Source organism: Drosophila teissieri, chromosome 3R (genome assembly GCF_016746235.2).
Source record: "Drosophila teissieri strain GT53w chromosome 3R, Prin_Dtei_1.1, whole genome shotgun sequence".
Taxonomy (NCBI): domain Eukaryota; kingdom Metazoa; phylum Arthropoda; class Insecta; order Diptera; family Drosophilidae; genus Drosophila; species Drosophila teissieri.
Window position 1 is genome coordinate 30,685,051 of NC_053032.1, and position 13,569 is coordinate 30,698,619.

Sequence of the window (13,569 nt, forward strand, 5' to 3'; positions counted from 1 at the left end):
ATTCTCTGATTTCAAAAGCCAGACGGGCGCCTTTAGAAGAAGCCAGCCAGAAGTGCCCAGTCATCGTGATATAGCTAGTTAAACCTGGATATCGAGGACAACACATGCTCATTAGCATAGGCTAACGCAATGATTAGGAGTTTGCTATGCCATCCAGCTTTCCATCCACTCAATGCATCGCCACCCCAGTGACAATTTCCCCGTCTCCAAAATGGAAAATCGAATCAATCAAGAGGCTGAAAAAAACAGGTTCGATTATTATGAATGCCTGGATGCCCGGAGAGAGAAGTATTATTTCCAAGAAGCATCTCCTGCTGACAAGCAGCGAATTAGGCGTCAATAGAATTAAATGGCGAATGCAAGCGCGAAAATTGTTGATGCCGCTTATTGGATTACAGCCACTTTACGTGTGCGTGGCCTTCGAACAATGTGCAAATTATTTAGCCAATTTGCGGAATTAGCTAAGCGCACAGCGCACAGCGCACAGCAGCCAGCGACAAGTGACACAGAAAGTCGCGGATATCAATCGAGGAATTTCAATAAGGAGAGCCCACCACTTCGCAGGACTTCGTTGAGCCTTGGGTTGAGGCCTTTAAATCATCGGGTACTTAAAGTCTGCCCGCAGCACTCGTGAGCCAAACTTTCTCATGCATCCCTGTTTGGGACAGGACACGTCACACACACACATACCGACGCACACCCACACCCACACACACTTCCACACACTGCCACACACGCGCTGAAACTAAGCAAAATGTCTGCAACTGTTTATTGTTGATAAATTGCTGCTGAGGAATTAGTGCGACTGCGACGATGATGGAAGACCAGGACCCATCCTGGAAGGCACTTTTCTGCGCCGGACTCTTGCTTTTCTACTGGCCTGTCCTGGACACAAACTCTGCACAGAGCGAAAAGCTAGTAAAGTTACAATATTAGAGAGCGCTCAGTGTGACCAACGCGTAATAATTACATTATATGTCATGGTGTGACCTTGCTGCAAAATTGTGTGTCACAATTAGGCTATTATTTTATATAAAACTTTGTCGATCTGAGACCCAAGCCTTTTCTCTCGCTGTAAACGCTCAGCTTTTCCCACCAGCTACACCTCACACTCGCCAAAGAGTTTTTAGAAAATGCAAATTTCGCATACTCCCGAAAGTGAAGGGGGTTATGAAGCCATACCAGTGGAGATGGAGAACTGGAGGCCCGCAAATCTTTATGCCTGCTGGACTGCAGAGTGACACATGTCGGCAGCATAGAATCCGGAATCAGAGCGCTTTACTTTTTCTGAGCGATGGCCAGAGAGCCACAGATACGTAATATCCAACCCAACCTCAGACCGCCTGATCTCATAATAAAGTTAGCTGTGCGGCCCCAGGGAAAGTTTTCGGTTTGTTTTGGCATTTATTTAGTTTCAGTTTAGTTTTCGGAGTGGAATGATATGCAAATTTGAGTAACTGCAAAATGCAATTGAGGTGCCTGCATAATAATCGAGTTGGCCACATCCTTTCGTCCTTTCCACAGAGCAAAGAGTCCTTAAAGTGGCTTTAAATGCGGCCGCTTGTGTCCACTTAACCTTAAGTGTTCAGGTATTAACTGGGGCTAACTTCCCTCAATAAATCCCGGGCCAGCAAATCGTCGAGGGCATAAATCTTGCACTGTCCACTTTTGTCACTGACCGGAAATGTCCAATAAATTGTAATTTTTCCCTAAGCTTTTACTTGTTTGCCTGCGGACTGCGGATGGCGGACTGTGGACTGTGTGGGTTGCAGCTCAATCATCGTTTAATATTTATGTGCTGTTCGATTGTGAAGTTTATTGGATTTGCTGCTCTCGTCGGGCAGGACCTCTGCCACGATAATTGCAGCGTTTGTCCTTAGGAAGTTGCAGGTGTGTGCCCGGAATTTATTGAGGCTCCCTTTTGGGGGAGGCGATGGAAAAAGAGTCGATTTCTGCTCAATTGGCTTGTTTAGTTGTTATTTATGGGCTTTCTTATGGGATCTACTTGGGTTTCAGGGGATGATGGTGCAGATAATTGCCTGGTTATTGGTTGACATTTGTTTAGTTGGTGTTTTTTGTGCCCAAAACGAAATTGCGAACTCAGCTGGGCTCTTAATAATTCTGTGTGATCTATGAACTCGAAATTAAATTTACAAAGCCTTCCGAGACTTTCAAACTGTATATTGAGTTACCAGGGGGACAAGAGTCTTAACGATTCTATTTCATAGATACACAAATGTATTAAAATAATATAAAATCGATTATGTAGACCATTGAACCTTATAGAACAGCAATTTGCCCCCAAATAGTTATTTCGCTGTAAAACGAAATGTTCTAAACGTTATCCAATGCGAAATATGAACAATAATGGATATAATGAAGCCAATCCCGATTTGATGGGTTCCAAAGTGGATGGATTGTACCTTCATTAGGCGGCAAGTGTTGCGGATTGCCTGCATATGTTGCAGATTCCTTGCGGGGAAGGGAGATTTTTGGGGACGGGGCACTGAAGGCGGCCCACAAACGTGTCACATCAAACGGAATTGATTAAAATCTAAAATGAAATAGTGCTCGGTCTTATTGTCGTTCTGCGCATCTCGGATTTTCGTATTTTCAGTTTCAGTTTCAGTTGCGGACTCATTTTTGTTATTGTCGCCGCAGCACGTACTCAACGATTGCCCCTAAAAGTATGCACACACCCACTCGAATGCGAATCCTTTTGTGCGACAGGGGGGTTTGGCAATTCAAATTTCAATCAAATGCGACCAATACTCGTACCTTTTGGACACACATGCTGACCACAAAGTATTGTATCATTTGCGAGGCTCGGGGACATCTATCCTCTATCTCTACCCTTAGCTGCCTTCTATCCCTTTGCTCCTTCGAAATCAAATCAAAGGCCGGAGCAGAAAGGGTGCAACTATTGCCAGAATCAGATAAAATTTTCATTACCTTATGGCCGCACATTATCGGCATGCGGCCATCGTCTCCGCCTCCGTCTCTTTGGCCCAGGACTCCGGATTTCGGTTCGTACTTGGAGACTTTTTCGGGTCGCTTCGCCAGGACACAATGTGCTGCTGATGACGTCGAGTGCTCCTGCAGTCGCCGCCGCCGATGTTGTTGTTGTTGATGATGCTTATTGTGTGAGCCATAAAAAACAAGCTGAAAAAAATTAAGTTGAAGAGGTCACTGGCAGACTGGCGACGTTAGAGGTACTTAGTACGATCGAAAAAATATAGGTTCTTTATATATTGCATATAGAACGCTGTTTAACATTAAAGCAATTCTAGGAATTAGGATTTTATCAAGATTTTTATACGTTTTTTTAGGTTACTTAAGTATTTCTTTTTGACACTTAAACACGAGTTAAACACGATCTACCCCTTCAGTGAGCATTACAGGGTATCGAGAACTCGGCAAAATGTAAAAAGTAAGAGAGGTGGACCGACAGCGGCGACTTTTTATACAACAAACGACAAACGGAAAGTGTCCAACAGGAAATAAACAGGCGACGGCGACTCGGACTTGGCTTTGGATTTGGATTTGGATCTCCATCGCCATCTCCATCCCACCACTGCCCCGCATCTGCCATCTTCATCTGCTGAAAAAGAAGACCGACACGGATTCGAATTCGGACAAATCCCAGCGTGCAGCGGCGAGAATAAAAAGGGTAATAATTTTATCTAGCATTCAGATCAGACACACGTCTGTCCGGCTATAAGGTCCTTTTTATTCCCCTTTTTTTTTTCTACTCAGTTGCGGTGGCCACTCGAAACCTTTGTCAACAGCCACTTGCAATTTTGCATGAGCCAGCTTATGAATATGCGAACTCCCTCAACGAGTGACCATTTCCCATTTCCCCGGCGTTTTCTGTAGATTTTCGTGGATTTTGCCAGTTCGTTCACCGCTTGGTATTCAATTACAAGTACCTTAAGCAGCGGTAAGCTGCAGTGACAAACTGTGGCCACTGAACGGAAGGACCTTCCCAAGGACTACAACTATTTCCACTGCTGTACGTGGCCCAATCTATCAACATAATTGATGGCTTCGATTAGTCACAAGTCGTTCCGTTTTTGGCCAACACTGGTACGAAGAGTTATAGAGGGCTCAGTGCACAAATCGGCGATTAATTAAATATTTACTCGGCTGGCTCAGCGAGCCAATTAATCTGGCACGGCGATCCGTATCCGTATCCGAATTCGCATCGGCATCCGCATCCGTGGAATTATTGTATATCTTTGTCTTCGACTAATGAACTGATGCGGTGGCGATAGATGGAAAACTTTAAAGGGTTTTCCCCGCCGCTCTTCGCTTTTCCAGCTTTCTGCCCGCCATTTGTCATGCATCTCGTGTTCAACTGCACGGAAAAAGAAAACTCTCGACTACCAAGGAGTTTGGCTTTCGGGCAGAGGGCTGGGATCTCTCTCCTTCCCCCAAGGATATAATTTATAATTTTCGCAGGCCGAAAAGGGGGCGGGAATGGGTGTTGCTCATCATCTGGCCAACCCCCTGCACTCCGCCCCGCAACAGGGGGGCCATAAACACACCAGGGGCAACGGCGGCGTCGCATAATTCCGCCATAGCTCCATGGCATTTTGGCCAGGACGACACTGCCACCTTGGAACTGAAGCTGCACTAAAATCTTAGTCCTCCTAATAAATACTCTTAAAGGTATTAAAAAAAGAGGCATTCTTCAATTGATTGATTGTTCTGAAGCACTGCTCCCAACCTCATTGTCATAAATCATATAAATATTTGTACAAATTGCTACACACTTATGGTTTTATTATGATTAAAGGTTTTTTCTTTAAGTGTAGTCCCAGACACATCCGTAGTCATTGCCAGTGTCGTAGTCGCTGTCGTCTCGTCGTGTACCTTGGTGTCATAAAAGGAAGCAGGCCAAGAACTGCAGTAGGAATACTGGGGGAACATCGGGGTCTGCGTACTGAGTACTGCGAACTGAGTTCTGAGTTAGTTTCCATGTATCGCTGCCCTGTTGGCTGCCTGACAAAATGTGAAAATGTAAAAATGTGGAAATATCCTGCTGCTTGCTCGCCCGAGTTCAAAGTCAATTGTAATTTTTATGGCCAAGTGCTACGCAATATGAATTACATCGACCATACACTTTCGCATATCTGGGGAAGCACTCGCCTGTCAGGTGGAAGTTCGTAGTCAGTTGTAGGGCAGTTGTAGCAATCGCTCCTGCAGAGTGTTTAATAGTCGAATATTGGGGGTTTTTCTTGTAACGTTTGACTTCTTTGCTCATAAAAATGGCCACTGCAATGTGTGCGAATTTATTGGGCAAACAATGGATTGCAAGGAAGACAAAACAATAATGTTGGAGACACTTCTTCTGCCGGTTGTCTTGCCCAACGTCACTCTTAATTATAACCCCTTGGTTCAGCTTATCTTCCCCAGCAGACGAAAGGGAATTAAAAACCTTCTTTTCACGTACTTTTATAAGATTAAGAAAAAATTTAGTTGAAAAAGGTGGAAAATGCAACCCCTTCGTAAAAATCATGAGCGCGCTAATCCTTTTAAATGGCTTAAAGCCCGAAAAATTGCTGGAAAAATATTCCGAAGTAATGAGAAATCCGTGCCTTCATTATTTTGATGGCTGATTCAACCTGACGATGCCACGGCAGCCCTTATCAGCCCATTCCCGCCCCTGCAGATGGAGTTTTGAGCTCCTTTTTTTGGGAAATTTCTGCTCAAGAGTTTTCGGACAACACGTTGTTTTCATTGCTCATTAGCGGCGACAGCGCGAGTTTAATTAGCAGTGACGCAGCGCCCGAGACTCGCAGCACAGGAAACCCTTTGAGAAGGGTTCGCCCAAATTGCTTCCGGCAGTTACCAACCCTCGACTGGGCCACTTGCTGGCCATCCAAATCGAAATTCACAACAACACCTAGGCGGTAAGAAAATTGAGCAACACTTTGATTCAATGAGCGGCCAAAGGTCGAAAGTTGGACTTCACTTCAAGTTGCTCGCTTTCCGAGGACGTTGGTGTGGGGCATTTCCTCCTCCGAGGGTTGCTCCAACTAATTGCCTTTTCGACATGCATTTAATCTCTATTAGAGCGAAGTGATAGAAAACTTTGCCAGCATGCCGACCCACATGTGGAGCGGTCTTCATAAATTATTAAGGGGTTCGGGGCAGCTCGATTGTCCGGCCCTCACTTTTGGCATTTAAAACAAATTGTTGTTCGACGCTACTTCGATTATTTGGCCCCAGGGGAGGGTGGCAGGAAAAGCGAAGAGCGGAAGGCGGACAGGAAAAGTTTCCCTGCAGTCTGTCGCTCGGTGCGTTGATAATGATGGAAGTCATCACATGTGAGGAGGAGTTTTCCTCTGCCTTTTTTTTTTGGAGAAGGTGTGAGCATGCTTCTTACGTATCAATAACGTTGTAGGTGGTTGCCTGGCCATTTTAGCCAGCAGCTGTGTCGACTGCTGATGACCTTTTAATCGAAGTTCCAGCTCTTGTTGTACTGGCATTACCATTTTCTCGGCAATCTTATTCCATCAGCTTTGTACTGCTAATAGCCTCTGCGGAATTTGCAGCCATGCACACAAAAATGCAAATAAACGCGACCGCTCGGCATTCAATAACTGGCGTTCTTCAGTTGCGAAATCAAATTTTACGACGAGCCACGGGAATCCCTTAATAAACATCTGCAATCTTTGCTCGAAAGTAGCGAATTCCAAGCCAGAAGCCAGAAGCAAAAGCACCACTTCCCCCAGTCAACCGTTAATTAAACCCTTTTCGGCTGCTGGAAATCTGTGGGAAAAGTTTTTCCATTAAAGGAAAACCCAGCCAAGGCGGCCGCAGGCTACGAAATCAAAAAGTAAAAATTTATGAAGCGTTTAATTGAATTAATTAAAAGCAATAATACCTTGAAATGATTGCGCCTAATAGAAAAACTTTGCCACCGATTGCCTGTAGAAGTGCTGAGATACAGATACAGATACAGCTACAGTTACAGATGCAGATACATGGCAGTGGGAGATACAGAAACAGATGGGTTAGATCTTGGGCCTTTGTTTCGGGCGACTCTTGACTGACAGAGTTATGCGACAAATCCTGGCCCTCAGCCGCACCAGCCATAAGTCAAAATTATCAACAAGATGGCCAAGCCAGGAGCAGGACCAAAATCAGGATCAGCACCAGGCCAGCGGCAGGACCTCCTCCAGCCAGTCGTCCTGTCACGCACGTAGGCCACGCAACATTGCGAAAAATATGTCTTTGATGTCATAAATCAATTACGAGTGGGATTGCCGCCACGTTGGCAGCAAGTTTTCCAGTCCAGGACCAGTATGCGAGGATACACCAGGATTTCTCGGTAGAGGTGACTCCTCCACTGAGATTTTTCCCCCCTCTTCCCGGTGGTTTTAAGTCTCGAGTTTAAAACGTGACTAAATTGAGGGAACGAAAAGTTCTGCGACTGCCAAGTTACCGAATTAAGTGGCGCAAATGAAGCGCATGAATTCCGTGCGCTGTTTTGGACACCAGCCTCTTAATAAACACACTTGAACCGTGTGCTTAAAATAAACACGGTAACTGGTAGGCTCTTTAAAATTCTACAAAAATTAGAAGCATCCCAGACTAACTTGAGTAATTTTCAAGTGTATTTTACCTATCCTATCTCCGCGCTTCTGAGCCTTTTGTCTCGTAATTATGTCGCACACATGGCCGTCGAAGGAGCAGGGGAAGATTCATCACCTCGAGTCCTGTCGAGTGCTAAATGTCAACGTGACATGTGTGGGGATATGAGGGGATTGGCATACAGGGATCCAGGGATCCAGAGGCCTGTGTTAGTTTATCAAACATAATTAAGAAGTTCGGCGAGGTTAGGGAAGAGCCAGAGAGAATAAACAGAAGTTTAATTATTTTGCAAGTTGCTGCGGCCCGGGGCAAAAGCAATTGAGCCATGGAGCTCACCTTTTGACTTATGATGTATTGCGTTTTCCATGACAGCTGACAGATGACAGCTCACCTCCTGACAAATAGTGGGAATAGCCAAAGGATTCGCTCGGTTCTTAAAGCTTACTTAAAGAACACTTCCTTAAAGAGCGCACCACTAATTACGAAAAGTTGAGAAACAAGTTTTGCAGAACATTTGCATAAATCAAACAATTAGTCACGCCGTCTATAAAGAGTAATTCGAATGCCGGAGTAGTCCCAACTATTCCCAGCCCCAAAAACTACTGTCCACTGCGAGGATTCTTCTTATTTTGGTCCTTAATGTCTCCCCGCGGTGTTGTTAGAGCCTCGTCTTACACGGTTTCCGGCTGCAAGAAATCCTGGGGAAGGTGTCCTGCCGGATTCCTTCTCTAATTTATGCGACATTTGCTAGTTTGCCGTTTTGGCATAATAACTTCTAATTCACCTAACCCGACTTTCGACCCTTTTTGGCTTTCTGGGTGGCTCTTGCTCGTGTGAAGTCGATGCGGAAGTCTCAACCACTCAGCACTTGGAGAGGCACTAATTTATGGTTTTGGGCATTGAAATTTATGGACGGAAAGCTGAGCAAAAATCCAAAACACTCGTATTTGTTTCAAAATATAATGCCAGGCCCAAGGTGACAAACACTAAAAGTACTGGTCTTCTCTTCTGTTTTTGGTCGAAAATGGAATACTCTGAAACAGTATTTCTTACGATAATAACATGTATCGTTTATTGGGCGTACCCTCATAAAAAGCTAAGAACAAAAGCACATCTGCAAAGCCAGTGAATAATGACATGACAAAAATAACTTTTATCGAACTCCGCCAAGTGGCCCAAATAAGTTAAATCAATCTCGAACCGATGCCGCTCCATGCTAATTAAACTGGATTTTTACCACATCTGATTAATCGCACAGTTCACTAACCTTTGCAGACACACAGGGTATCGAGAACAAATGCGGAACTTGTCGAATAAATTACATAAGCGGCTCAGTATCTTTTGCTCCTCGGGTTCTTTGTGGCTCTCTGGAAAGTTCGCTGCACTGACCACTAAAGTATATAATATTTTATTTATCCCCACTCTGCCCCCTTTGAGAAACCCACCTCTTCGCCGTAGGAAATTGTGCAACTTTTTGTTTGACTCGTTCTAAAACGGAAAAACTCGTTTACAAGCCTCCAAAAAGAGTCGCTGTTTGTTGGCTTTGCTTTAATTTAGCACTTTTATTAGCAAGTAGGAGCGTCACACCTGGTACTTCCACATGCACTTCAAGAAAAGGTAAGCCACTCAAGAGTTTGTATAAATATGTGGATGATTATAGTTTATAGGAATATACTTAAAACTGTCTACTCCATGCTCTTTCTATTTGCCAGTTTTGAGATTTAAATGAGTATTTATATGTCTACCTCTTTAAGTGAATAGTAATTTGAAATCTTCGGTTGGTTTTTGCTCTGTGTTGGGTACTTGCTTCTCAGCGAATTCTCGATTCTGGCCGCTTTCGCTCGGCCATCGTATTTGGTAATCGGCGGCAGAGGCAGCAACAACTGCGATGGCCAAGTTCAGTGGCCTCCAAGTGTGTTGGAACTGTTTTGGCCAGCTTTTTGTGATTGGGCTATTATGATTTGTGATTTGTTCTTGTGCCTCGCCACTATCAAGTGGGCCTGAAAAACTGGGTTAAGCGTGGTCAGGTAAACCCGTAGATCCCAAGATTGCCAAACTTCATGGCAAACGCGAGGCTGTGAGGCAATGAGACCACCTGAGATTCGGGGAAACGGGATTGCCACACTAGTGATAAACTTAAACTGCGAGGAGTACAAGAAAATGCAATTAACCGGCCAGAAAATCAAATGTCAATCACGTAGCGAGTCGCTGATGGAAACCTGTTGGCTCTCTAACATTTCAATGACTTTGAACTTTTGTTTGCGCTTCTTTTCAGTCAGTCAGTTGTTGTGCAGCATTTACATATTGATTGTTGGCGTGACCCATTTGTTTTGGGCCCTCGAGAGCGGCCCACGCCACTTCCACTTTCGTTGACTTTCTTTGTCCGTCGTCCGTCTTTCATCGTCCGCCGATCGGTCGCTTAATCAAATAAAGCCTCCCTTCGGTGGCCCCCTGGGATCGCCAAGATTTCCTAACCAGTTTGGAGCTTCGTTCTCGCCGGCTCGTTCTCGGCTCTGGCTTTCATAAAAAGTCTTTGGCCAACTTTCTTGGGCTTCATTCGCGTTTGTCGTCACCATGAAAGCGGTTCTCTGCGCGATTTTTGTCACTTTGCTGGCCGCCTTTGGCCACGGATTGCCCACCCAGCTGGAGGATGAGAGTCAGGGATCCTTTGCCGGCCAGGTTTCCCAGCTGATTGCTCTGCAGCTGCTGAAGTTCAACAAGGACATCGATGCCAATCAGGTGCATTCTCCATTGGGTGTCGCCTCCATTCTGGCCGTTTTGGCAGAGGCTTCCGAAGGCGATACCTACTCGGAGTTCCAGCAGGTCTTCGGCTACCCCAAGGATCGCACCAAGTTGAGGGATGCCTACAAGAGGATCCTGGGCAGCTACCAGAACAGAGATGCTGCAGTGGCCCTGCCTTCCTTCCAGACCTGGCTGTACATCTACCGGAACAACAGTGCCCGCGAGGAGTTCAAGGATCTGCTCGAGAAGCACTACTATGTGGACGTGAAGGATATCAGTCGGCAGGAGTACGACTGGAACGAGCCCAACACCTCGCTGCAGCTGTCGGAGGAGAAGGACAACGCAGATTCCACCGAGGGCAGCACCGAACAGAGCAACAGCAAGGACGTCATTGGATTCGAGACCCTTAAGCGAATTAAGCTGGACGACGAGGACATCCCTGCCATACCAGCCGATGGCTATGGTCAGGAAATCATCGACAAAGAGGCCTCCAAGTTCGATCGCGACGTGGATGACAAGCAGTATGTGGAAAAACCAGTTGCCCAGGCTGAGGCCGAGCTGCTGCAGAAAGAACAGAAGCAGCAGGCGACCACAGAATCTGAGTTGGAGTCCCAGCCCGAGGAAACGACCACTCTGGCTGTGGAAAAACAGGAAAAACCAGACGTGGCAGCCGAGGAAAACCCAGCAGAAAAGCAGCAGAACAAGCGCAGCGACCAGGAGGAGAGCCAGATCAAGAACCTCGAGGAGAACGAGACGGTGCAGGAGGAGGAGAAGCTGGCCAAGATCATGGCAGCCACCGCTTTGACCGCCGGTGAACCCGAGAAGGTGCGTCTGCCCCTCCAGAAGCTGGAAAACGCCGTGAAGTCGGCGGCCAAGGATGGCGCTGATGAAATCATGCTTGCTCTGGAGTCGCACCTGCCTTCTGTCAGTCGGGTGAGTGGAAATCTTTAGCTAATTCTAATCAGTTTGGTATAAGTACAATTCCTTAATATTCCTACAGGTCAATGGCGCACGTAGCTTGTTCCAGCAGGACGACATCACCTCTGCCCTGAGTGCCAACTCCATCACGGGACGCTCGGCAGGATCCAAGTCCAAGATGCTGCTCTTCAACGGACTCTACTACCGCGGCAGCTGGGCCAATCCCTTCTACCAGCTGCGAGATGGCAGCGATGAGTTCTTCTTCATGACCAACGAGGACGCCATGAAGGCGCCCATGATGCATGCCCGTGGCAAATTCCAGGTGGCAGATCTTCCGCAGCTCAAAGCCCGAGTTCTAAGTCTGCCCTACGAAACCTCACGATATGCCCTGTGCATTGTGCTGCCCGATGAAACGGAGGGACTGAGTGATGTGATTTCCCAGCTGCAGACGAGTGACTTCCTGTTGGCCAAGAAGCAGTTCCAAATGAAGGAGCTGCATGTGTCACTGCCCAAGTTCCAAGTGGAGGAGACCTCCCGCTCCGAGGCCATGCTCAAGCAGATGGGCCTGAAGAAGGTCTTCTCGAGGAGCGAAGCTCAGTTGGGCTTGCTCTCCGAGGATCCCGACGTCCACGTGGATGAGATAGTCCAGTTTGTGAATGTCCGCGTGGACGAGGGCGGCAGCAGTGCCAACTCCTTGTCAGCGGCCACCATGCAGGCCAGAACTCCCAGCGTGGAGTCCACGGTTCTTCCAGTTCCCGAACCCGAGCCCGAACTGCCAGGCGTGGAACGCTTCGAGGTGAATCGTCCTTTTGCCTACTTCATTGTCGACTGCCAGGAGCAGTTCGTCCTGGCCTCCGGCAAAATCTACACGCCCGAGTTCAAGGAGGATCTGCCCTCGGTTTCCGTCGAAGTGGAGCTGGAGCAGTCTTAGTCTGCTAGCTTAGTAACTCATAAGTTTCGTAACGAATTTTCACCGATCCATGCAATAAACGTGCACAATTCATTTTCCAAAACAAGCACTGAGTCGCAGCATTTTACCATTTTCCCAGCGCAATCAAAACAGCAATTAATTCACTTACAGATGAGCAGCAGCAACCCCCGAGGATTCAATTGTCCGTCCGTAATGTGAAATGTATCTGAGCTGGGCATCGCTAATTTTCGAAATTTGTCTTTCGGGTGACGAGTTGCGGATTCGATGCCCACGAAAATTCTCAGGGCATTCGAGCATGAAGCGCATCCGTGCCACGTGTCCTGCGAACTGCTCGCCGGAACGAAAGCTGACAGGACTCCTCAAGTGGTCAATGGGCTGCAATTAAAATTCTCATTAGAATGCATGATGTCTTACTATCTGATTCTGATTCCGATTCTGTTTCTGGTTCTGCCTGGTTCTGGTTCGCAGTCTGGCCAGGAAGTGCGAGCCCCTTGTTTCCTGCGAAAACCACCGAAAACGCATGCGAAAGCAAAACACAACACGGAGTAAATGTGTCTGGATGTGTCTGAGAAGCCCTAGAAGAAATGTATATGTACCAAACAGCAGGGAATGGGGGGGGACATCTGGGGGACTGAAGGTCTGGAGCTGAAAGTGGCGCCGGCCAGGCGGGCGCCAAAAAGCAGAGGTAAAAACAGGAGTAAATGCGTGCCATGATTACAGCGATGACGACTTCCACCCCGAAGGAAGAGCACGGAAACTCAGACGGCGATGCCGGGGGAAAGCTGCGACGCTGCGAGAGACGATGATGTTTCATCTTTTCCACATGAAAACTCACGTAACAAAAATTATGATAATCATAACTTTTCTCTCCCCACCTCCCCGCACCACGCATCTCCTGTCCACGAGTGCCTTTGTTTTGTTAGCCGGACAAAGGACCCATGGCAAGGTAGAATGCCCTTGGACCATAGGATGGCGTCTAGTTTTTCTGCCGTCTGGCCATTGCTCTATTTTTATGAAGTCTTTGCATATAAATCAATGTGGCCCGATATGCAGAAGAGCAGAAAAAGGTATAAAAGATTTATGACTCTGGTCCGCTGGCGAAAGAGCTCGTTTAAATATTGTTTAACATAATTTCGTCCCAAACGCAGAGGCGAACTCTTTCAGCGAAAGCTACACCCACATGGAGATAAACCGAGTAAACAGAGTGAGCAGAGTGAACGGAGTGGCCATAAATCCATCCATCCACTTGCAGCAGCGACAAACGCGCAAGATTTATGGCACTGCCTCAAGTCTAATTACAAGTCAAGTTTGTCGAATTGAGAATTGGGGAAGCCGGCGCAACAAGTTTGGGAAATCGGCCATCACCGAGTCAGCAG

The 13,569-nt window shown here is 46.8% G+C and overlaps 2 protein-coding genes across 4 annotated transcripts in view; one reads left to right on the forward strand and one right to left on the reverse strand.

The window, feature by feature from the left end:
• The window catches only part of LOC122621647, a 107,091-nt gene that overhangs the window by 518 nt on the left and 93,004 nt on the right, over nucleotides 1-13,569 (reverse strand). Inside the window, exons 5-6 of one of the 3 annotated variants that reach the window (XM_043799587.1) lie at nucleotides 2,953-3,162; nucleotides 163-236 (exon numbers count right to left, since the gene is read on the reverse strand). In XM_043799587.1, coding sequence (XP_043655522.1) covers nucleotides 225-236; nucleotides 2,953-3,162 — 222 coding nt within the window. In that variant the 3' untranslated portion in view covers nucleotides 163-224. Of the gene's footprint in view, nucleotides 1-162; nucleotides 237-1,254; nucleotides 3,163-13,569 lie in introns of those variants that run through there. The other 2 variants (XM_043799585.1, XM_043799584.1) reach the window with 2 other exon arrangements.
• On the forward strand, nucleotides 10,171-12,193 carry LOC122621635. The gene is made up of 2 exons (XM_043799566.1): nucleotides 10,171-11,277; nucleotides 11,345-12,193. The coding sequence occupies exons 1-2, from the start codon at nucleotides 10,177-10,179 to the stop codon at nucleotides 12,191-12,193; spliced, it is 1,950 nt and encodes a 649-aa protein (XP_043655501.1). The 5' UTR covers nucleotides 10,171-10,176.